This window comes from Panthera leo, chromosome C2, assembly GCF_018350215.1.
Source record: "Panthera leo isolate Ple1 chromosome C2, P.leo_Ple1_pat1.1, whole genome shotgun sequence".
Classification (NCBI taxonomy): Eukaryota; Metazoa; Chordata; class Mammalia; order Carnivora; family Felidae; genus Panthera; species Panthera leo.
Window position 1 is genome coordinate 156133588 of NC_056687.1, and position 25701 is coordinate 156159288.

At 49.2% G+C, this 25701-nt stretch overlaps 1 protein-coding gene across 1 annotated transcript in view; it reads right to left on the reverse strand.

The window, feature by feature from the left end:
- Nucleotides 1-25701, reverse strand: part of GLB1 (galactosidase beta 1) — an 85361-nt gene that overhangs the window by 39780 nt on the left and 19880 nt on the right. Inside the window, exons 2-10 of the mRNA XM_042903678.1 lie at nt 22294-22463; nt 19249-19399; nt 18650-18710; nt 17496-17590; nt 13701-13881; nt 10958-11016; nt 9578-9699; nt 9452-9492; nt 4481-4593 (exon numbers count right to left, since the gene is read on the reverse strand). Coding sequence (XP_042759612.1) covers nt 4481-4593; nt 9452-9492; nt 9578-9699; nt 10958-11016; nt 13701-13881; nt 17496-17590; nt 18650-18710; nt 19249-19399; nt 22294-22463 — 993 coding nt within the window. The remainder of the gene's footprint in view (nt 1-4480; nt 4594-9451; nt 9493-9577; nt 9700-10957; nt 11017-13700; nt 13882-17495; nt 17591-18649; nt 18711-19248; nt 19400-22293; nt 22464-25701) is intronic.

A 25701-nucleotide genomic window follows, 5' to 3' on the forward strand; every position in this document is an offset into this window, starting at 1 on the left:
CATTATGAATGTAATTAAAGCCACTGGATCGATCATACACTTAAAAATGGTTAAAATGGCAAACTTTATGTTCTATATACTTTATCATAATTTTAAAAAGTTAATAATGTAAGATGCCAAAAAACCACTGAATGGCGGACTTTATGTATTTATTTTTTTAAGTGTATTTATTTTGACAGAGAGAGAGGGAGAGAATGAATGGATGCGGGGGAGGGGCAGAGAGATAACCTGGGTTAAATCTAGGTACTGGGTACATGGGTGTTTGCAACATTATTTTATACACTTAAAATTGTTGCGAATATTTCATATTTTAAAGAAAAATATATCTAACAACTATATTAAGGAATGAAAGACTCATTTTATGAGTATCTAAAAAAACAGGATATTTGGGAATAAGCATATTAAGGAATGGACAAGGATTATCTTAAGAAAATTTAAAACAAGATGGACATCAGAAAAGACTTGAAGAGAGGGAGAAGGAACTTTTCTTGGCTAAGACTCCATGTCATAAATTTCACCCCTAATTTGATACACAAATTTAATACAAAATGAGTCAAAATATCAATAGGTTTCCTGGGGTTTTGTTTTGTTTTTTGAAGTTGATAAAATAATACCAAAGCGTATGTGGAAGATAAACTTACAGAGTAGCCAGGGAAATTTTGAAAGACTAAACATGGAAGACAAGTCCTCCCAGGTGATAATAAAACATAGTACAAATAACAATTAAAGCAGTTTGGTGTTGGGAAAGGAGAAAAAAAATTCAGTAACATAAAAGAATCTGAAAACAGACCCAAATACTTTAACCGGCTGGTAACTTAAGAGATGAATAAAGCTGAATCCCAGCCTCACTCCCAACAGCAAAACTGGCAATTCCATGTACATCGATATTTGAACATAAAACGTGAAGCCATAAAAACTGTAAGCACCCCACAGGAATTTATTTCTACTACTAGGCTAGGGAAGCAGCCATGAGGGGCGCCTGGTTGGCTCTGTCGGTTGAGTGTCCAATTTCAGCTCAGGTCATGATCTCAGTTTGTGGGTTCGAGCCCCGCGTCGGACTCTGTGCTGACAGCTCAGAGCCTGGAGCCTGCTTTGGATTCTGTGTCTCCCTCTCCCTCCACCCCCCCGCCCCTCCCCCACTCACCACTCACACACTCTCTCTCCTTTAAAAATAAACATTAAAGAAAAATTAAAAAAAAAAGAGAGAGAGAGAAGTGAAACATTTGACTATATAATAACTCAGGACTGTTTTTTGCAGGAAAAAAAAAAACACTGAAGAAACCCCCCAAACTGGTAAAAATGCCACAATAGAACTCTTGCAAATTACACAGAAAACAAATAGGCAGAGAAACGGGGAAGGAACCCGCACAGGTAGTACACAGAAGAAACACAGGTACAATTTGTACATGAAATGCCATGCACATGGCCACCTTTTCACTGGTGACATTCCATTCGCATGCTGTCACCCTGGATGTCCCACATGGCCGTCCTATCACCTTGAAGTCTTCACTCCAGCTTTACCTTCTCAAGGAAGCTCATATATACCAAACAGCTAAAACCATACCTGGCATATAGAGAGAATTGCCAAACATTTGCGGAATTACTTGTGAATAAACAAACAATGTGGGTCAAGTCAAATAGTGTCTAATACAATTACAATGCCTCATGGGATTTTTTAAAAGAAAGGATGAAAATACATCAACTCTAAACCTAAGGGCACTAAAAAACATGGCGTTAATAAAACATGTAAGTCACAAGGGATGTAACTGGGCTTGATGTGAGACACAGTGCCGGGTGGCTCAGTCGGTTGAGCGACTGGCTTTGGCTCAGGTCATGATCTCGTGGTGTGTGAATGTGAGCCCCGCGTCGGGCTCTGTGCCGACCGCTCAGAGCCTGGAGCCCGCTTCGGATTCTGTCTTCCTCACTCTCTGCGCCTCTCTTGCTTGCGCTCTGTCTCCCTCTGTCCTCAAAAATAAACATTAAAAATTCTTAAAAAAAAAAAAGGTGAACAAATAGATTACTGTCAAGTAAGACAGTTGAAAATAATCAATGTATATCAAGAATCATAATGAATGAGCATAAATGAATGTACCAATTAGAAGACAAAAAAATGTTTAAACTAGATTTTTCAACAATCCAGTTATATCTTGTTAACGAGGGACATGTTAAAAAAAAAGATATTCAAAGGTTGAAATTAAAGTATTGTGAAAGATATAGCAGTAAATATTAACCGAAAAAATGCATTAGTATCAGACAAAAAAAAACTTAGAGGTAAAAAGCATTATTAGAGATACAGGGCTACGTACATGATGATACTAAATAAATGATACTGAAAGATTTCATTCTCAATTTGCATTCCTAATTCTAATACACAATTACAAAGAGAAACACAATCCTTTAACAAATAATAGAATACATGGATAAAAAGCCAGGAAGGATATCAAAGATATCAGCAGCACCATTAATAAGCTTAACCTAAGGAACACGTATATAGATGATATCCAACAATTATAAAACATATAGTCTTGAGGCGCCTGGGTGGCTCAGTCGGTTAAGCGTCTGACTTCGGCTCAGGTCATGATCTCATGGTTCATGAGTTCAAGCCCTGAGTCAGGCCCTGTGCAGACAGCTCAGAGCCTGGAGCCTGCTTCAGATTCTGTGTCTCCCCCTCTCTCTGCCCCTCTCCTGCTCACATTCTGTCTCTCTCTCTTTTTAATATAAACATTAAAAAATTTTTAAAAACATAGTCTTTTTTTAAAAAAAATGTTTATTCTTTTATTTTAGAAAGAGAGCATGCGAGCAGGGGAGAGGGACAGAGGGAGAGACAGAGAGAATCCTAAGCAGGTTCCATGCTCAGTGTGGAGCCCAACATGGCCCTCAATCCACGACCCTGGGATCATGACCTGAGCAGAAATCAAGAGTTGCTCGAACGACTGAGCCAGCCAGGCGCCCCCTAAACATACAGTCTTTTCAAGAACACATGGAACATTGACTCATATTGATAGATGCCAGGCTCCAGGACTCGGTTTGACATATTTCAAGGGATTCACATCATACAGACCATGTTCTCTACCCAGAATGCAAATATGTTATAAACCAACAAATTATAAAAATAATTATGTTAATAATTGCTACTTCTGAATGACTTCTGAACATTTCTACGGCCAAAGAGAAATCCAAACAGGCATTATTAGAAGCAAACTATAGTAAGTATGTTACATATCAACACTTAGAAGAAGGAGCTATAGAGGAACCTGAAGGAAATACATAACCTTGAATATTTATATTAGGAAAGAAGAAAGGCTGAATTACAAAGCTAAGTTTCAAATAAAGGAAGGAAATGCCAAAGAGAGGCACAAGGAGCTTTGAAACAGAACGAACATACAGGAGAGAACTGGGGAGTCATCGCTATGAACTCTGCGAAGACGAAACTCATAGTAAAAAGTAGCGAGCGCAACATTTCAACCGTAAATCTGAAAATTCAGGCGAAGTGGGCAAATTCTTAGAGGAGTTAAGTATTGATCACATTTTTCAATGTGCTTAAAGTACTTCACAAGATGAATTTGTACACGTAGGCTTAAATTGAGACTAAGGCATCCTTAAACCAAAAAAAGGTCCATACCATTTATAGGCAGAAAACCTTTTGTTTTTTAACTTCAAAACTCAGGTGACTGAGCAGAAAAATTGTGGTTTTGTTTTTTTTTTTTTTACACCCACAGCAGAGACAGGAAACCCCACCTGGGTGCTTTAGATGCCTCAAAAGGTCACAACTGTTAGCAGGACTGAGCGTTCAGCTGGCAGGCCAAACGGAAGAGGCACTTACTTGCCCCAGATGAAGAACGGAGGCGCTGTTGATAGCTCACCTTTGCACCATGCTTCACAAAGCCTGCGGATTTTCTCTCCTACGTGCTTCAGCTACTTACGTGGACACACATCTTCTTCCCTTCAGCACAAACAGTTGGAACGGCCACCAGTTGTCGGACAACACACGTGCCAGGCCTATACTGGGTGCCTTATGGATGGTCTTTTTTGTGTTTTACTGTTTATTTATTTTTGAGAGAGAGCGCAAGCAGGGGAGGAGAAGAGAGAGAGGCGGGGGGACAGAGGATTCCAAGCAGGCTCCGCGCTGACAGCAGCAGACTCGAACTCACGAACCTCAAGAACGTGACCTGAGCCGGAGTCGGCCACTCGACAGACTGAGCCGCCCAGGGGCCCCACAGACGTCCTTTTCGATCCTTATGATGCAATGAGGTGCTGTTGTCCCAGTTTCACAAAGAATAGACGAGTGAAGTAACGTGCTCACAGGCTCGCTCTTAATCAGGTGGGGGTCAAGACCCAAGGCCAACCAAATCCACCTGAGGCCTCCCCTCCATACACCCTTTTAAGCACAAGGGCTCCAGGGACTCATCTACAGAGCACAACGCATCCAAAGCAGGCTGTATCCAAGCCCCACTCACCGCGGCCCGGACCAGGCACCCACCTTCCGGATAACGTCCCGCAGAGCAAAATACTTGTCAGTGAGGTCCCCTGCCTCGCTCAGTGGGGCGTCATAGTCGTAGCTGGTGGGCTGTGGTTGGTAGGGGATGTTGGCCCCTGGAAGACAAAAACATGCCACCGTTAACTACTGAGGGCCCTCCCCGCCGGGACAAATTCTTTGGGATTTCTGGGCTCAGGGTTGTTGTCGGGGGAGAACATAAAGGGCACATTAGAACCCGCTGTCAAATGACACAGAGGTGGCCCTGAGGAGGCAAGGTTTAGAGAAACACGCTTCTTCCAGCAGGTGGCCCTTCCCTTCACAAGCACCTTAGAGCCTATAAGGCACCGTCCCCGCCCATTCGCCCAGCAAGAGCCCTCAGCGGGGACCCCAGCAGATGTCACCACCGCTGAACCAGCAGGGAGCTGAAGCTCCCACAAAATGAGGTCAGTGTCTCAAAGGAGTCACGGCAGGCTTCTGGCATGACCCACGTCTGCGATCGTTCCCATGCCCTCGGACACCACACGGGAGATGACTGCAGACACACGTTACCCCACGGAGTCAAGCGTAACCATGAGGCCTCTAACGCCTGTGTGGTCAGAGGACCTGCGGTGTCTTCTCCCGGCCCCTTCAGGAGCAAGTCACGCCCTCACTCCCCCAGCTCCCGGGACGGCCGGCTGCTGACAGCTCTCAGATGCGCCCTCTGCTCTCGGGCCTCTGCTGGGCCACCTGCCAAGGTTCTGGCCCTCGGGGGACAGCCCATGTGCAACGAGTGACCACGAGGGCTCAAAAACCCAGCCCCTGGTGTCCCAGCTCCAGAGCTCTCTCTAGAACCAGCCGAGCCACTCCAGAATTCCCTCCCGGCTCAACTTCTTCCTCTGCCCAGGGCCACCACCCACACCCTCTGAAGGTGCTGCTCCTGGAACATGCCCCAAGGACCTCCCGCTGGGGAATCACAGTCCGTTTCCCAGGGAACGAAACCCGCCACAGAGACCAATGAACACTGATCATACTGTGTACGCAAAGACTAGAAAGGTAAAGGGCCTTGCAAGTATTGTTCCAGGGGTACGGTCTGGACCAGTGGGCCCCAGCCTTGTCACGGATGATGTTCACAGGCAGGAGACTGGGTGCACTAGTGGGTAGCGGGCCTGTGCTACTACGTAGAAAACGTACCCGTGCAACATGGGGAGCCTGTTCAGATTCCTAAGCCCCACCGCACCGGGGATTCTGAGTCAGCAGGTCTTGGGTGGGACCTGAGACTCTGCCTTCCTTTAAAAATTTTTTTTTAACGTTTATTTATTTTTGAGAGAGAGAGAGAGAGAGAGAGAGCGCGCGCGCACGCACAAGTGGGGGAGGGGCAGAGAGAGCGGAGACACAGAATCGGAAGCAGGCTCCAGGCTCCGAGCCATCAGCACAGAGCCCAGTGCAGGGCTCAAACTCACGAACTGTGAGACGAAGTCAGACGCTCAACCGACTAAGCCGGGGTCTCTAACAGGCTCCCAGGTGATGCTGATGCTGGCGCCTGTGGACTAGTAAGGCTCTGCGCCAGGCCTTTCTCTTCTACTCCTGAGAGCATTTTGCAACCAAGGGTGTGAGAATAAAGCTGCTTTAGGATCATCTCATACCATATCTAACCGTTAAGCAAAGGAGGCACAAAGTCTGACAGTTCACCTGTGACTTAGTAAGAACTCCTTGGTCTGATCCCACAGCCCGTGAATGATGGCACCACCTCGGGGGATCCTACTGGACCTTGGGGGATCCTACTGCTGGGGGAGCTGACAGATGAGCTGGGCCGAGGCTCAGGTCACCCCCCAACACCGTTTCATTAGTTCTCTCTGCACAAGATCTACATGTCTGAGGGACTGGGACCACTTAAGCAACCGAACTGACCCAGTCCTTCCTTCACCTCGCTTTTTCTTGACTGGAGGCAGTGGCCTGCCCACAGATCCACCTGCCTGTGGGGATACATACATTAAAGCACATCCTTTGCTGTGAGATGCAAAGAAACATAAAACCACATCCCTTGTTGCAAGGAGCTCATCTCCTTTGTGGCCCCTCTCCTACCTCTAATGTGGCAGTCACCTTGCCCACCTTCCTATTTATATGAGTGGCACCACACCAGGTGCCTGCCCCTTATGCTTATGCTTCAGAGCTCACTCCCACAGCTGAGCTCAATCAGTGGTCACCAAGTTGAACCGAACAAATGTGACTCCCAGAGACAAAATCACAGGCCAAGGGAAGCCAGGCACGGAAGCTGGCCAGTGGGTCAAAGGATGGACTGAAAAACAAAGTCTTTGCTCTGGTTTCACCCACAGAATCTTTCTCTGGATGCCCTCAGACCACCCCAGGGCAGGGTCGGAGAGAAAGCACGCTAACTCAAGCGTCCTCTGCCCATGGTAGGGAGTGCAAGGTGGGAAGGCAAACGAAACGGCAAGGCTCACCGCTCCGCAACTCTGCACGTCGCGTGAGAAGTCCAGGATGGCCTGGGTCCCGCAGGAGGCCTCACAGATGGGGATGCACGCAGGCAGAGTGGGGTGCTCACCCGTGCACGGACAGGTGCATCCCCCGTGGGCAGGACGGGCAGTGAGCTCCCTGCCAGGGGCCTTCCCTCTCACGGCGCTCCTCTGGGATCTGGCCTGAGGAGCGGCCACAAAGAAGCACACACTGGCCCTCCCCCCACGTCCCCAAGGAGACCAAGCACTAGGGCAGGTCAGAGAGGCCCACAAACATGGGAGGGGCTGGTTTGGGAGCTGGTGCAAGGGCTTTGGGATGCAAGAGGTGGTCCAAAGGGCAGTGGCCAGCTTTCCAAGGCCCAAGTTCGAGTCCTATCCCCTGCCAGCTGAACGGGAAACCTGTGGACTTTTTTTTGCACCCTGCTTTTCTGATCTGTAAAATGGGTCCATAATCTCTGGCCTAGATGAGACTGCTATGAGAACTAACTGAGAAAACAGAGGCAGAAGAGAGACTTGTTATTTATTATAGGGTCAGGAGCAAGGCAAGGGATTGAAGACAACTTCCATTTTCTGAGTGGTCGTTTTTATAGATCTAAATTTTCAAAAAAGAAGAATGTATCATTTTATGTAAAATAGTACAAGATAAAAAAAAAATTGTATCGTGAGCTACAAAGTTCCCCCCAAATATCAGTCTTCATTCCTGGACTGGATGCTTGGTACCATTCCACGAATGGAAAGCAGGTGGAATCCTTATCTACTGAATGAAAAAGGCGCCACAAAATCTTAACTGTTTCTAGTGAGAAGATGGGCACACAGACATGATCTAAAACTTCAATTGGCATACGGTGATCTTTTAAGAAGTGACATCTGAGTTTTGCAGTATCTCCCTTCTTGCCTCTAACAACAGTGATGATATTAGTGACACTAATGATGTTAGTTACTAGTAACAGTAACACTTGTAGACAAGGCCTGCCAGCCCATCCCACCTCCCACAGAAGAGAGCTGTTCATTAGGGACAGATCCTGGGAGGTTCAGGCCAAATTAAGCTTCCAAAACTCAGCACTGGGGGGCATCCTCAGTGATTCAGAGAGAAAGGGCAGCTGCGGAGAGGGGTGAGGAAAGAGCCTGAGAAAAAGGCTAATATAGCATGACTTGCCTGCAAAAATCAATGGCAGTGAAGAGAATTTTTCATAGTTTTTCCTGATAAAAAGGGAGAGACCATCCAGGAATGGGAAAGGGTGCAGCCACTTTGAAAACAGTATAGCACCTCCTCAAACTCTGATCTTAAAAGTTAGTTACCCTATTATCCAGCAAACGCCCTCTTAGGTACACGCCCAAAAGACTGAAACGGGGATTCAAATGAATACTTACATGTTAACATTCATAGCAACATTATTTATAATGGCCAGAACGTGGTAACAACTCAAATACCCATCAATTTGACATCTGGATAAACAAGATGTTGTATATCCGGGCAACAGAATATTATTTATCAGTAAAAAAACTAAAGTACGGATCCTACAACATGGATGGACCTTGAAAAGATTCATCTTTTCAACCTGCCTAAGGGGCAGAAGTGAAACACAAAGCCGACCACATATCATATGATTCTATTTATAAGCAACGCCCAGAATAGGGAAATTCACAACGACAGAGAGTATAGACTCATGGTTGCTAAGGGCCGGGAGGAGAGAGAGTGGGGAGTTTCTCCGATAAGGGGTTTCTTTTTGGGGTAGTGAAAATGTTTTGGAACTAGGTGGTGGTAATGGGTATGCAACTTTGTGATATGCGAAGCACCACTAAACTGTGACTCATAAAATTGTGAGTTTTATGGTATGTGAATTATATCTCAACAAAACAAAATGTTTAAAAAAAAATAAGAAAAGAAAAGAAAATAGATCACAGCAGAATACATGAACGAGTAAGCTATAGCCAGAGACTATGGGACCTACCCAGCTACCTTGTTTAAAACAATAAGGTTTCTGGGGGGCACCTGGGGGCGCAGTCAGTTCAACATCCGATTCGGCTTAGGTCATGATCTCGCAGTTTGTGAGTTCAAGCCCCGCATCAGGCTCTGTGCTGTCAGCTTGGAGCCTGGAGCCCACTTCAGATTCTGTGTCTCTCTCTCTGCCCCTTCCCGGCTTGTTCTCTGTCTCTCTCAAAAATAAATAAACATTAAAAAAAAATTTTCTTTAAAGAATAAGATTTCTGGGGCATCTGTCTGGCTTGGTCAGAAGAGCATGCGTCTCTTGATCTTGGGGCTGCGAGTTGGAGCCCCATTACTAAAAAAAAAAATAAGTAAACTTGAAAATAAATAAATAAGCAATAGGCTTTCTAAGCGGACAAGTTCTGTTCCTTAAGAAAAAATTATCGTGATTTTAAAAATTATGTAGGCAGTTCTTATATATTAGGAAACTGCTATATATTAGAAAATAAAAGTTGTCTGTAGGCACTCCCTACCCCCAAATCAAGCCCCAGAAACATTCTAGCATAAGCTTCCATGAACACATTAAATTGCTCTTACCATTCCAATAAGCGAAATTGGTCCCACCTATAAACATGTACCTGTAAGGAAACAAGAGAACAGACATACTTAACTACGAGCCCATAGCTATGGAGGGTGCCCTCCCTTCCAGGAATTACCACTCACAAGTTCACATTCGCCCCATGGGCAAGTACGTCATGGAGGGAGGAAGCTACCACTTCAGTCCTCACTGTTGAGTGAGGCTGGCCCCAGTGGTCTAACCAGCCAGTATAGAATTCAGAATTCACCTAAAAAGAGGAAAGGACAGGGAGCTCAGGACAGACTCATGACCTTCAGACGTTGGCACTTCTCTAGAACCATCACCCTATCTACCCCACCGAGCGATGGGCAGAGCGGGCCGTGTACGTGTACTGCTTAGCCCAGAGCTGGGGGACCAATGAGGGTCACTGCCCAAACTCAGTTTTTAGGTGCCAACAATACAGGTATTCCTGAAAAGCTGTACCCGCAACAAAATTTTGTTAGCCAGCCCCCAGTTTGAACAAGGCAGGAAATTTTGGTGGGCAAAAGAATCCGATGGCAAAATATTTTCACCAAACTGTCAGATCTAAGTTCACCCGTTGTGTCCATCCGGATTTTCAGATCACGGGTTGACTTAAGCTGAGGCGGACCTGCCCGAGTATTCTGCGAAGCAAACCCCAGGCACTTCACGGCTCTCTAGAGCACGCCCCTGCCACGCCCTTCCTTCTGGAGAAGGAAGAAGAAACCTGGACGTGTTCTGGGGCTGCCTGTGTCAGGGCTTGGGAAACAGCTCCATCCAGTCTGTGAACACAGGTTCTGCACTGCTCAGAGACCGTGTTCAGGAAAGGCTGTGTGCACGGGCGGGGGGCAGCCTGGCCGGCTGCACAGAAGGCACAGGACCCCAGCCCTCAAACTGTGCCGAGAAACAAGGGTGACGACTACGGACAAGGGAGAAGCTGAAGGGCTGTGCGGACCTGCCCGGACGTTCCTGTCGCCTCCTCCTCCTGGCTGCCTCTGCGGCATGCCAGAAAGCCCCCGAACTCAGCCTGTGCTCCCCAGGATGCCTGTCGGAAATGCCGACGCTCGGGCCCCACGCGGGCCCTGCGTCTTACCCAGATTCCTCCGCGACTCACGCACACTAAAGGCGGAGAAGCTCTGTCGCAAAGAGCTCTCAAGAAACACAGACCTGAACTCAGACGCTGGCCCTGGCCCTCGCCAGCTGTACGGCCCCGGCTAAGTGACGTGTTCCCTGAGCCTCGGTGAAAATGGAGAAAACGACACCCCCTGTGAGAGGGGCCATCAGTGCCAAGCGGGAGGGAGCACGAAAGAGCGCGGAGCCCGAGTCATGGCAGGGCAGGCACATCTGTCCCCACTGTGTTCCACGCCACTGCTGTCACTGCGCCCAGAGGGCCACGGGCCCCCGGTCCCATCCAGCCGCGGACTCCGCAGCCGGAAAAGGCAAGGACCTACCCTCTTAGTTACTGCAAGCAACCTCGCCTCAACCCGCAGCTCACCCCCCGTTCTTACCAACGGTCCTCTGGGCTCGCTCTTTCTCTGGATCTGGAAAGCAGCGGTGATGTTGGCATCTGGAAGTTACGAGACGGAGAAGAAAGGTCAGTGGTGGGAATGATAAGTCAAGTAAAAAGAGTCCTGCACAGACCTTTAGCCCGAGGCCCTGCCTGCCCTTGGCCCACAGGGGGCCTGGAACATCCCCCAGCCAGCTTTAGGCTGGACTCACACCATCCATCCGAAGGATGTGTGGGGATCGCGGAACGTTGCTTCTTCTCAGAGCAGGTCCCTATGGTCTTTCCTGACCGCCTTGTCTCAGGAGATCACGTCACAGGCTCGTCTTCTCCACCTGGGTTTCCCCGCACGTTTTGCGTCCTTCTCTCTCCACAGAGGGGCCCATCTGGTTGACCGAGATGCTCCCTACAGGATGGGGCTTGCTTTGAAGACACCTCCTTGCAGCCTCCACGGCACCCCCCACACACATGATAATGCCACAGCTACGTGCCAGGCCATTAACAAAGCAAAGGGAGAGATGTGGTCTCATTGTCTTTTTATGCCTGAGCCACGGCGCATACGCTGATTTTGAATCTGTACATCGTCAGCCACTCCAGGCCACTTGCTCTTAAGTTCTCCTTCTAAAATACTCCATTAAGACGCCCGTGTGTGGGCCTGCTCCCTCTGTCTCCTTTCCCCCTCTGAACGGGACGAACCTCTCCCCACGGAGGCCGTGGGCTGCCTTCCTGCAGTGAACGAACAAGCACGAACCGTATTTCTCTAACCGGAGCAGAGGGTACGCTGGCCCCGAACTTCACGACCCACTTCCCACAGCAGGTACCCGGCGTGGAAATGACACCAGCCAAGACCTCGAAATAACCCCTTGCCCCCTGTAAGGCCAGGCCTCAGGAGAGGACGTGCTGGTCAAGAGTGGAATCTCATTTACTCATGGCTGTAAATGTCTCACCATTAAGCACCGGGTGGCATTCAGATCTTTCAGTTCTGTTCTCGTGAGCCTCGTCCTGTGACCTCACCCTGGGCGCTGCCCCGCCCCACACACGTGAATGAAGCGGCCACAAACCCCCGTGCCCCACATACACTGGCCTCACGTTGGTCTGTCTTCGACCCACAGCCGGAGCCACTGTGCTCTCACCCCACATGCACATCAGCCCTACAGCAAAGTCAGAATAACCTTCAAACTGTTTCTCCCGACACAAGGATGCCGTGCTTTTCATCACTGTGATGGGAAGTGTGCCAGGGCAGGAGGAAACCAGAGTGCCGCTTCCTGTGCAGCTCTTTGTAGACGAGTTATTTCATCACCAAACACTCTGAGCAACGCCTCATGTTTCTAGAAACACTTCATTCACTTAAAACCAGCTCTTTTCTTTTCTGCGAATGTAGAAGGAGCTCTTTAAAAATGCAACTTCAGGGGCGCCCGGGGGGCTCAGTCGCTGGGGCGTTCGACTCTCGGTTTCGGCTCAGGTCACGGTCTCACGGTTTGTGGGATCGAGCCCTGCGTCGGGCTCTGCGCTGACAGCACGGAACCTGCTTGGGATTCTCTCTCTCTGCCCCTCCCCCGGCTCGTGCTCGTTCTCTCAAAATACGTAAAATAAACTTTAAAAATTATTTTAAAAATAATACATAAAAAAGGCAACTTCAGCCTTCCACACATCCTTCTCAAGAGAAAGTCAGTGCTGGTCGTGCCGTGGGGGTGGAGCCTCTTACACTGTCAGGAAGGCAGCGGGGCCTTCATGCTGCTTGAAGGGCAGGTCTTTTGTGGGGGGAGGGGAGGTTGACATTTATTTTGAAATAATTTCAACCTTACACAAGAGTTGTGAGAAGAGAACAAAGAACCCGAATTCCCAAAGGACCGAGATTCCTCAGTCGTTAACATTTTGCCATATTTGTTTTATCAGTTTGTCTCTCTCTCTCTCTCTCTCAGTACAGTTACTTTTCTCTGAACCATTTGTGAATAAGTTGCAGGCATGATGGCCCTTTACCCCTAAATACTTCAGGATACATTCCCGGAAGAGCATGAGCATTCTTCAAATAGACACAACACGATTATTTAAAAAACGGGGGAGGTTAACATGCAAACAATCCTGTTATCTAATCTACAGATTTGATTCAAAAAATGCAATTGTCCGGGAATGGCCTTCTTAGCACAGATAGACGGAAAGCGGGCAAATCCGGTCCGGGGTCCCCTTCAGGAGCATACACTGCCTGTGGGTGTCCTGTCCTTCATGACAGCTGCTCCCTTAACGCTGGTCACGGCCGGGAGCCTGCGGGCCACGCCGGCCGCCCCGGAATCGCACTCGCTGGGCCTCCTGCAGCTGACACGGCCCTAACCGGTGAGGCAAGGCCTTTTTGCAGCATCTCCCCGACCGCCCGCGGCCCGCAAGGGTCACGATGTTGAGTTCCACGGAAAGACCACGCTCGTGTAGGGAGGCTCCCCGCATTCCAGGGCGGGGCCACCCACCCGGTAGCCGACCTGGAGGACGAGCGCACGGCCACCGCCGGGGGGGCGGAGCTCCCAGCAGCTCCCGCCCTAAGGGCCCATCGGCCTCACTCAAATAACTAACGCGAGCCACAGGGGGGCGCTTCACTACTGACTCCGTTTGATCCGTCGGGGAGCATTTGGGAAATCTCACTCAACGTACCCACTGCAAACGCGCGGCCCGGGGTGCCGGCCGGCGCCCACCGCCCACCGCCCACCGCCCGAGCCCGCGCGGCCTGGGCGCGGTTCTCTGCGACGGCGAACACCGACCTGGGCCGAAGTCCACGGTGGCGTAGATGCCCTGCAGCGCCCCGCACTGCAGGAACTTCTCGTGCGCCCCGTCGGTGGTGAACAGAAGCACGTCACCGCCCAGGTGGTCGCGGAAGCGCCGCTGCAGGAAGCGCAGGTAGTCGTAGTCACAGGTGAAGTAGCTGCCGTATTCGTTTTCAACCTGCAAGTTAACCAAGGGGCGGGGTCAGGAGATCCCGACCGAGTCCTTCGAGGCAGGCTTGAGCCCCTGACCAACCACTGCCAAAGCTCGACCGTTGCCCAAAATATCTCCTAGCTCAGTCCTCAAAACGCATCTTCCAAAGGGCAACTCCGCACGAAAACTTACCGCCCCTACCTCCCGCTCCACCAAAATAAGAAAGACAAAACCACCGTGTCAGATTTTGGATTGTAGTGATGCTCTACCCTATACTGGGTAATAGATCCTTCAAACGTGACATAAACAACACCTTCCCACGGTAGAAATATTAGACAGTGTGGGGAAATGCAAAGAAACTAGAAAGACCGTGTGTTAATCCCATTACTCAGAGATAACTGCTATGGGCATTCTGGCTCAGCCTTCGAGATTCACACACACGCACACCCTAGATATACGGAATAAAGCACAGTGACTTCTGTTCTTAAAACTGGTATGATACACGCACCAGCTATAACACTGGCTTCCCACCTTCAACACGCTATGCGAAACGTCCGTGGAGGCGACAAGGGCAAGTGCCGGATGAGGACGTACCGCCGTTCGCTCCACCTACTGCCAAACTTCCAGGGCGTTTCTTGTTTTTGTTCTTAGTAACCAATTGGCTCAGTCTGCGTTCAACAGCATCAGTGGTTTTCAACCAGGAGTTATTTTGCCCCCCAGGGAACGTTTCACAAGGTCTGAGATGCTTTGGGTTGTCACATCTGGAGGGGGAGAGCGTGCGGCTGGCACCCGGTGGGTGGAGGCCAAGGGACGCTACCGGGCCCGCTGCTTGTGAGCCTCCACAACGAAGGATTTTCAGGTGCAGTGAGTGGCACTTGTGCCGAGGGTGGGAAATGCTGCCCTGGGGCACGTGTTCTCCCATTCTCCACGGGGACGAACCCATCGACAGGGCATGCCCCAGAAGGTAAAAATGGATTCTTACAGGAGAAAAGAACACCTTACTCTTTTTTTATATGTAAAGCACAGATATATATACACACACACTTCTACAGTAGATCAGAGGTATTAAAATTTCGTGGGCAGGAAATTAGAAAAAAATGTCTACAGGGGCGCCGGGGTGGCTCAGTTGGTTAAGTGTCTGACTTCGGCTCGAGTCATGATCTCACGGTTCATGGGTTCGAGCCCCGCATCGGGCTCTGCGCCACCAGCTCAGAGCCTGGAGCCTGCTCAGGATTCTGTGTGTGTGTCTCTCTCTCTGCCCTTCCCCTGCCCGTGTTCTCTCTCTCAAAAAAAAATAAATAAATAAACGTTAAAAAAATTTTAATTAAAAAGATGTCTAAAAAGGCTTTTTAGGGGCAATAACGAAAAAGAAGTTAAGAAACATTGCTCTAAGGCCCTAAGATGAATGACCTTCAGCTCCACCCAATATATCAAAGAATCTTAGAGGCATGACACTGAGTGAAAGGCACACCCCACTGAGAAATACAGACAGCTGTTACAGAAACTTTTGCGTGCCCAAGTTCTGTCAACCAATGCCAACTTCCTTCTTTTCTAACCCCTGGGCTTCGGTTCCATTCCAGAACCACTTCGGGGGGGGGGGGGGCATGTGAGGTGTACCCACGTGTGGTACGACCTCAGACACGTGGGGAGAAGAGAACGGAGACACAAGTGGTCAGGGAGGAAAGTGGACAAAGTGTCAGGAGGGCCTCACAAACGGAGGCACTAACAGGGGTTCTGAGAGTCACATGGACGCCAACAAGCCAACTGGGAAGGCCTCCAGGCAGAGGAGGGCCTACGTGGACAAGAGGCCACCATGAATTTGGTGGCCAGTGCGAAGAATTGTTAATGATATGAAAAAATGCTTATGACCGTAGGCTCAAGCAAGAAGAGTCAGGTAAGAAACTGGGCAGTTTACACTGACTCTGTAAAAAGAAATGTTTTAAAGGCATGGGAAAAAAAATCAAGGAAATCTCCCCAGAACGTAAAGAGCTTTGCTTCTGACTCCAGAAGCAAATTATGGTTTCTCTGTTTTCTTACATCCTTCCATGCTTCCCCACACTTACTTATTTAGTAATCAAGGGGCAAAAGGATTATGGAATTCAAGCGGGGGGAGGTGCGAAGGGCAGAGGCAGAGGAGGCGGCGGCCGGCAGGACCCTGGCAGGACCCACAGTCAAGTTCAGGTCGTCCAAGGGATGCACACAAGAAATGCCCCTCACGCAGCCAATTTTGCTCTCCTCTGCGGAATTCATGTCCGATTACACTCCTCGCGGCATGTCGACGACCAAAAGGTACAGGAAAGTTGTGAGCGAAGCTTGAAAGTGACTTGGGAAGAAGCAGAGATTTAAAAACGAGGGAAACTAGAGAAAACCCGAGGTGAAGACAAAGGAAGAAGACCCATTCGTGCGAAGCCACACTCACCTGCAGCCTTGACATCTTCATGTGGGAAAACGGGCTCCTATAAGCTTCACCAGTACAGACTCAAGACGGGTGGAGGGGCGTTCAGCGCTCCGGGAGCAGTGAGCTGGCCTCTCTCCCCCATGCAGGGTCAGAATGGCCACTGTGGCCAGGTCGGCCTTCTCACCGCCTCATTCGCCCTACACCTGAAGGGCAAGAGGGTGGCCACGCTCCCTTCCCACAGGGACCGTTCCTACAACGGCCCATAGTATTGTTCCTAAGAAGGAAATCCTGCCCACACTTCTCTGGGAGTTGCACTGCACCCCCTTGCCGTTTCAGGATGCAGCCCCTTTTACATTTGTTCCTTGGCAGATGACTAATGAACATGGTTTTATGTGTTATTGTTGCTGTTTTTAAGTTTATTTATTGAGAGAGAGAGAACATGAGCAGGGCCGGGGCAGAGAGAAAGGGCTGAGAGAATCTGACAGCACGGAGCCCGATGCGGGGCTCGAGACACACAAACTATGAGATAGTGACCGGAGCCGAAAGCAAACGTTGGACACTTAACTGACTGGGCCACCCAGGCGCCCCGGTTTTGAGTTTCACCTAAGTAATTCTGCAAACATCACAAATTGTTGCAGGTCAAGTGCCCCAATTTTTCACATGGAAAATACTTGGCACATGATGTACCCACAATATACCGATCCTTGCAGAGCAAAGAACACATGGAAGGAGGAGACTGGGGGCAGGAAGCAGGAGAGAAAGCAGAATGGCCCCAGTTCACCACATCCTCTTTCAAACCAGCATGAACTGACTGCCTAAGCAGGGCAGACACCAAATCATTTTAATCCGTGTTGCACCCCCTCAGCCACAGGCAACGTGGCACTAGAGAAAGAGGCAGGCCACGGGATCAGTGGGCCTAGGATGCAATCCTGACTCTGCCACCTGCCCACTGGGCGACGCGGGCCAAGTCACTTCACCCCTCTGGAGTTCTTCTTTTCAAAGAGACATCGGTTGGAATAATTGCATGGCGTCTGGAGGGCAGTCAGCTCAGGGTCCGGTATACAGCAGCCATGAACGACAATGCCTCCCCAAAGTGTGACTTATATAAAATCACCAGCTGTGGCACTGCCTTGCAGAGAAACAGACTTGTGAGGCTCACCTCTGCATCACTCCCGGGTACGATGCGGCCGGATGAAAGCCTTCCCCGCCCCCCCCACCTGCCCGTGCTCATCTCTGAGGTTACCTGCACGGTTATAATGGGCCCTCCATTCTGATAGAGGAGAGGCTTCATCTTGGGCAGAAGGACTCCCAACCACTTGTCCACGGCTGCAAGGTAATCTGGAAAAGAGGACAGGTTTAACACCGTTCCACACCTTTTAGTCCAAACACACACCGACGCCCTGTCACCCTGGGGCTCGCAGCCGAGATCGGGATATGCCGGACCCAGCGAGACTGAGATGAGGTAGCTGCACGCACTGATGTGATAACAGCTTCCCACAAGGAGCCATCTGCTCAGCGGGTTCCCAGTGGAAAGGAGCACATGCATGGTATCTGCCCCACCACGGGGACACCAGGCCTGGAGCGCAGGAGGCTGGTCCAGCTCATGTTTGTTGAATGAAGGAAAGAGTGCCTGAAGGGAGTGTCTTTCTCTCTGTCACAATAGGATGGGTGTTTTTTTTCTTTCTAAAATGAAGCTTTAATAAATTAAATACTGACACTGGCAAATGGAGATAACAGAGCGCACCCTTTGTAAAGAGGCCGTGAGGACGAAATGAGGTAATACAGGTAAAAACATGAATAATGTGCTGGGACTGCAAACCGGGAGGGTAATGCACTAAGAAGGATGTACACGTAGAGCACAGGACACCAGCCTTTCGCACAGCAGATTCAATCAATGTTAGCTGCTCTTCTGACCGTCCCGAGACCAGCATCTTCAGGAGGCAGAAATGCAGCTACTGGGACCTTCTGCCTCATCAGGGTTTACAGCGAAAATAATTTCTAGTTGTTGAAAAAGGCCAGAAAAAGACTATCGTTTTCCAGATCGCTCTGTAAAGGTCAACAAACGAACTGTCATTTTGATTAGCCAGATGCTATCACTGGGCATGTAATTATTGAGAAAGTGGGAAGAGAAAGCATTAAAGTCAGTCGGTCAACCGCAAACAGGGCCCAGTGCCAGTTCAAAGTCACCAGTTTATCAGCAAGATCTGGTCAAACGGTTCAAGACAGCCTTATTTCCTACACATTCAAAGTCTGCAGTGGGCAGTGACTAACACGCTTCCACTAAGCCTTCCAAAGTGTCTGTGCAGAAGAACCCCAGCCTCCAAAATACCTGCTGCTTTTGGTATAAAATGTCGCGAAAGACATCATCAGTCTCTCGGGACACCCGTAACAACTTACCTGGATCAGAAGAACGGAGAATAATCGACTCTTTTAATAACAGCCAAGCCGGCAATCCTCCCTAGGATGGGGGGTGGGGCAAAAGGAGGGAGAAGCCATTATGAGGTCTCAAGGCAGACAGAAATTACTCTTAGCAGTGAGGGAAAAGAAGACTTTCAGGGAAGAAGGGGTAGTCGAGGCGGGCTTTGTGGTGTAGAACTTTCAGGGACGGCAGTGATCATAACTTCCTTTTACTAGTAAGATGACATCACACGAATGGAGTGTTTGGAGAATGATCAAAGCTTTTATATGGCTCATCCCACTTAATTGGACAACAACCCTGTGAGGTAGACGGAGCCCGTACCGTTAACCGATGGGGAAACCGAGTTATGTGAGCACCAAGGGGAGGACGCACGCCTGCGGACCCTTCCCTGTTCCTCTCTGCCTAGACACCCCCTGAGGTAAAAGATCCCTATGCCGGCTGCAGTCACACACTCCCTGTCATCTGGAACGGGAAACCTATTTAAACTGCTTTAACTCACTTTGCCCCAGGTCCCTGCCAGTCAGCCCGCCCCTGTCACACGCACCAGCCGGGCAGAGCCAGGTCTGGCCACACTCACCATGTCCCACTCTGCACAGATGTAGGGTCCGGGCCTCAGGATAACCAGCAGTCCCAGCTCATGGGCCAGCTTGAGAAAATATTCCACATCATGTTCCCCAGAAAACTGGTACTGTCCTGGCTGGGGCTCGTGAAAGTTCCAGGGCACGTACCTGCCAAGAAACACACAGCCCCTTCCTGGAAATAGCTCAAAAATCCAGTTGTCCTATGTGACTTTCTGACTTTCTTTCTTTCTTTCTTTCTTTCTTTCTTTCTTTCTTTCTTTCTCTCTCTCTCTCTCTCTCTCTCTCTTTCTTTCTTTCTTTTTTAAATGTTTATATATTTTTGAGAGACAGCATGAGCTGGGGAAGGGCAGAGAGAAGGGGGCAGAGGATCTGAAGCAGGCTCCGCACTTACAGCAGAGAGCCCGATGTGGGGCTTGAACTCAAGAAGCACGAAATCATGACCTCAACCGACTAAGCCACCCGGGCGCCCCCCTCATGTGAATTTCTAAACCGTCAGCAGAACTGTAAACCCTCGGGACACTCACATAGCTCCCCTCGGCAGCCTCTTGGGAAAGAGGCCTTGTCTTGAGTTTTCAGAGCAGTTACACAAGTGAACCAAACTTGGTGGGGGACACATTTAAGTTTATGACCCACAAAGAATGCCCATTCCTATTTAACAACTTAAAAAAAAACACAGAATTACACAAACATTAATTACCACTATGTAGAAATTATATATACCTGTGGAAGGCTTAGGGAAAATGAAAATATCTATGCTAAGGTAATAAGAGATATTTATTTTTTGAAAATGCTTTTTAACAAAACTAAAAATTAAGAAAACCCCTCCAAGGCAAGGGAAACCAAAGCAAAAATGAACTATTGGGACCTCATCAAGATAAAAAGCTTCTGCACAGCAAAGGAAACAATCAGCAAAACTAAAAGGCAACCAACGGAATGGGAAAGATATTTGCAAATGACATGATCAGACAAAGGGCTAGTATCCAAAATCTATAAAGAGCTCACCAAACTCAACACCCCAAAAACAAATAATCCAGTGAAGAAATGGGCAAAAGACATGAATAGACACTTCTCCAAAGAAGACAACCAGGTGACCAACCGACACATGAAAAAATGCTCAGCATCACTCATCATCAGGGAAATGCAAAGCAAAACCACAATGAGATACCGCCTCACACCTGTCAGAATGGCTAACATTAACGACACAGGAGACAACAGATGTTGGCGAGGATGCGGAGACAGAGGATGTCTTTTGCACTGCTGGTGGCAGTGCAAGCTGGTGCAGCTACTCTGCAAAACAGTATGGCGGTTCCTCAAAAACTAAAAACAGAACTACCCTACGACCCAGCAATTGCACTCCTAGGCTTTTATCCACGGGATCCAGGTGTGCTGTTTCAAAGGGGCACATGCACCCCCATGTTTATAGCAGCACTATCAACAACAGCCAAAGTATGGAAAGAGCCCAAATGTCTATCAATGGATGAACGGATAAAGAAGATGTGGTCTATATGCACAATGGAGTATGACTCGGCAACCAAAAAGAATGAAATCTTGCCATTGGCAACTACGTGGATGGAACTGGAGGGTATTACGCTAAGTGAAATTAGTCACAGAAAGACAAATATCACATGACTTCATTCATATGAATACTTTAAGATACAAAACAGAAAGGGGCGCCTGAGTGGCTCAGTCGGTTGAGCGTCCGACTTGGGCTCAGGTCAGGATCTCACGGTTTGTGAGTTCGAGTCCCGTGTTGGGATCGGTGCTGACAGCTGGGAGCCTGGAGCCTGCTTTGGATTCTGTGTCTCCCTCTCTCTCTGCCCCTCCTCTGGGTCGTGCTCTGTCTCTCTCTCTCTCAAAAATAAACATTAAAAAACAAAAAAAAGATACAAACAGATGAACGGAAAGGAAGGAAAGCAAAAATAATATAAAAACAGGGAGGGGGACAAAACATAAGAGACTCTTAAATATAGAGAACAAACAGAGGGTTGCTGGAAGGGTGGTGGGAGGGGGGATGGGCTACATGGGCAAGGGCATTAAGGAATCTACTCCTGAAATCACTGTTGCACCATATGCTAACTTGGATGTAAATTAAAAAATAAATAAATTATTATAATAACAAAAAACCCCTCCAACCCTTGTGTCCTCCTGCAAGAGATTTTGTCAGGAGCAGCACGCAGGAAGTGACAAAAACATGGGACACAAACTGGAATATGGAGCCACCCACTGCCATGCAGAGGTCTCTCGGATGACCCCTGGCTTATGGCCTTTTTCCACAATCCCATGGCTTTAGGGCTCCATGGGACAGACAGCCCCGGTCCCCCAGAGCTTAAGTGTTAAACTACAGGGAGGAAATGGATGCCCCAGGCCTCTGCCTCTGCATTTTCTCACCCTTTATCTTGAAGAGGCTATCAGCAATCCTCATCAGTAGTGCAAAAACCAGAGTGGCCAGCCAACCCAGCTTTTCTCCCAATTAGTCACCTTGCAACAGCAGAAGAGACGAGGAGAGATAGTTATTGGGATAATTCTCTATCTGGAGTTAGAGAAGTACCCCAGCAGAACCACAAAGAAAAACTGGGATTCAGGAACCTACCTAACCTGGCACACTCCCCCAAGAACTGAGAGAAGCTGTGGCCGCCTATAAACACTGCTACCTTCAAGTTCTAGGGAGACCTCTGGCCAAAAATAGGCACTTGGGCAAATTTCGGTCTCACCAGCCATAAAGGGGGGTGAAGGGACGGAATCCTTTGTGTAAAGGGCCCTGCGCACGGCAAACACTCAATCACTGTTACTTCCCTTTCCTTTCAAAGCGGATATTCATTTCACGATTTCCATTGACAAGGTTCAAGATCGGAAGAAGTGGTTAATTATCTGAAGATGGGCCAGTCGAGCTGAGGACAAGCCCCTCCCAGAACACCAGGTTATGCTGTTTCCCGTTCTGAGCAATGAAACCGCTCGCCGCGTGGAGACACGCAGCTAGCGGCAGCCCGTCTCCAGGCGCGGGTGTCTGGGCCCAGGTGAGAGCCCGGTGCCCTCCTACTTACGTCTGGATGGCGTTCAGCCCGGCCATCTTCATTTTCAGGAGCCGGTCCTTCCAGTAGAAGCGGGGCACCCGGAAGTAGTGAATGCTCCCCGAGATGTAGCGGAACGGCTGGCCATCCTTGAGGAAGCGGTTGTGGCTGTAGTCGATCTTGAACGTCCTCTGGGAAGCATTCTACGGGGCAGGGATGGGGCCACGTGAGAACTTCCACCTTCCCCATTTCGGGAGCAGAAACTCTCAGTGGCAGGCGGCCTCCTGCCTGTTTCATTTGTGGAATCTGCTGATCGAGTCAGTGCGTGGCTTCTGGGCCCAAAAGCAAACCGCTGCCCAGACGGTGGCTGCTGCACTCAGGCAACAGAAATCATCGGGAAGGACCCCTGTGCAGGATTCCCAAGGGCTTACTTTTCCAGAGGCCAGCACCGATCTGGTAAAGACCTCACTGGAGCTGACTCTTTCCTTGATCGAGCAAAGCCCAATGTGCTGGGAATGAAAGACACAATCACACCCTCCCTCCCTGTGGCGGTCACTCACTGGGGCACTGGATGCACCTCGACAGTAATGTCACCCCGGTGCAGGCAAGACACGAGAGGTCTAGAGTCCTGGTTGGTGCTCTAAGTCTGGCAGTGACCAGGTGAACTCTCTCGAACCCACATCTCCACTGCCATAAACATGCAGGATGTCTGACGAGGTGAACTTCAAGCCAATCTGTTTCCAGTTAGGGGCTGCAATCCCACTGGTGAATCATGAACCCAGTTTGGGCGACGACTGGCACTTAAAAAAATTTTTTTTTGATTGACACTTTTTTAGTAATAAAATATGAGCGTACTACACATAGTTAAGACAAGTATTAGTTTATGAAACCGTTGTTATGTATACAGATGCAGAGTTGCATCAGATGTAAATCTGCACGGGGTTGCAACGGAAGGCGTGTTTCTAGCAAAATCAAAAAACCTAGGCAAATCAAATTTCGAGAAAGACTGTTTGGAGATCACTTCAGAAGCTGAAATGCTAGAATTTGAAAGGGAAGATGTCAAAGGGGAGGCAGAAGGGAACACTGCCCTCTGGTGGATGGAAGAAGGCAGTGATGGGTCATGGGTGCCAACAGGACCACAGCCATAAGAAACCAATTAAGTGCTGTCCCCCACTCTTGGTAAGATTTCCTGCGCAGCTTTAGGAATTTTTTTTTAATGTTTTATTTATTTTGAGAGACAGACAGAGTACAAGTGGGGGAGGGGCAGAGAGACAGGGAGACACAGAATCCGAAGCAGGCTCCGGGCTCTGAGCTGTCAGCACAGAACCCGATGTGGGGCTTGAACTCGTGAGCCACAAAAGCATGACCTGAACCGAAGTCAGACGCTTTACCGACTGAGACACCCAGGTGCCCCTAGGCTTTTTTTTAAAAAACTTTTTTTTTTTTTTCCCATAGCAGCACCACAGTCCATGACAGTTTTGGAGGTCTCCCTTGAAGTAACTGTGACAGCATGAGTCCTAGATCACATCTGGCCTGAAATCCAACTTAGGGAGTTAAAGCACCGTGATGGAAAGTTAAACAACTCAGAGTAGATCGTTTAGGGGCGAATGGACAGCTTTACTGCAGGTGAGTTCACCTCAATAGACCTAACCAAAAATACACAAATAAATCATGGGGCGCCTGGGTGGCTCAGTCGGTTAAGCATCCGGCTTCGGCTCAGGTCGTGATCTCGCAGTCCGTGAGTTCGAGCCCCACGTGGGGCTCTGTGCTGACAGCTCAGAGCCTGGAGCCTGTTTCCGATTCTGTGTCTCCCTCTCTCTCTGACCCTCCCCCATTCATGCTCTGTCTCTCTCTGTCTCAAAAATAAATAAACATTAAAAAAAATTTTTTTTAAAACAAATAAATCATTTAAGAATCATTTTTTATTTTGATTTTATTTTTAAGGTTTTTTTGTTTATTTAGAGAGAGACAGCACAATTGGGGGAAGGGCAGAGAACAAGGGAGAGAGAATCCCAAACAGGCTCTAAGCTGCCAACGTAGAGCCTGACACGGAGCTCGAACTCATGAAACCGTGAGATCACGACCTGAGCCAAAATCCAGAGTCGGACGATTAGCGACCGAGGCTCCCCAAGAATCTTTTTTTTTTTTAAAGGCCAGAGTGTCAGTTTAATATTACTTTGTTCTTCTAGTAAACAAGGCTTTAGCTGCCTTTCAAAGGCAAGAAACTCCTAAAGAAACTCACAAAAAATATAAAAGCTACTTCTTTTACCAGGTGCCCAACAGATGGGTTTGAAGACATTTTCACGGCATGTATGTGACCAGGTGGCAAACAAGGGTTTCCCACACATTCCGTGAGTTCAGAAGCGGCGCGTGAGGTGGGGAAATTCTGGGGACGGGTAGCAAAGGATAAGCGACCGGGAGAAGGACAGGCTGTTTGAAGCCCTCTTGTCTAGGGCAAGGGGCTCGGAGGAACAGAAGATGTGGTGGGTGAGAAATGTCCAGCAGAAACGGACTCAGGTCTCTGTCCCACTCGGTGCAGCAACGTCCCTGCATCGAAATAACCCCCGAATCCAGCCCCAATATCTCCCTCCCATCCATTTCATAAGTATGGCCAACCCCCTACTATGTGCTGAGGAGTAACAGAGGGAGCCACACAGATGTGGCCACAGCCTGCACGGAGCTTCCCTGTGGCCCAGGACAGACCCAGGGGTCAACACGGTGAGGCCCAGGGGGTTAGAGCAAGGATAAAACCTTCACGTCGCACAGCTTAACCCACAGCGTTAGCCGTCGACTATGTCTCGATAAAGCTGGGGTCAGGATTAGAGCGGAATGCTGCGGAGGTAATAAATGGCATGTAACGCACGTGTGGGACACAAGGACAAGCTTCCCAGAGGAAGGAGCCCTGGCTCTCAACTTGGGCCACACATCAGAATCACCTGCGCCAACTTTTAGAAACCGCCAAGTCAGGCCTCACCCCCAGACATCAGAGCTTAATTGACCTTGGGTGGTGCCCGGGCACTGGTGTTTCCTAAAACTGCCCAGACGACGATGTACTGTACGGCCAGGGCTGGGAACTACTGGCCTGGGCTGAGCCCCAGGATGAGGTGGAGTGAGGCAAGGGGAAGGACACAGGCAGAGGACACGGTGTGGGGGACGCAGAGAGGGAGGCCTGGGACCTCGGGACGGTGCAGTCAGGAGCTGAAGACGGGCAGGGACCAGACCAAATGTGCCCCAACATCCAGTCATGGGCCTGGGCTTCAGGCCAAGGGCCACGGACAGCGACTTACACAGAAGAGTGCCTGAAAACACGGTTTTCACATGTTTGGCACTCTGGCAGCAAAAAGGAAGCAGAGTCAGGGACCGTGGTGACAGCAGCGCGTGGGCAGTGGACAGGAGGTGTAAGTGGCAGGACCGGGGTGGGTGGTTAGAGGCAGGACACAG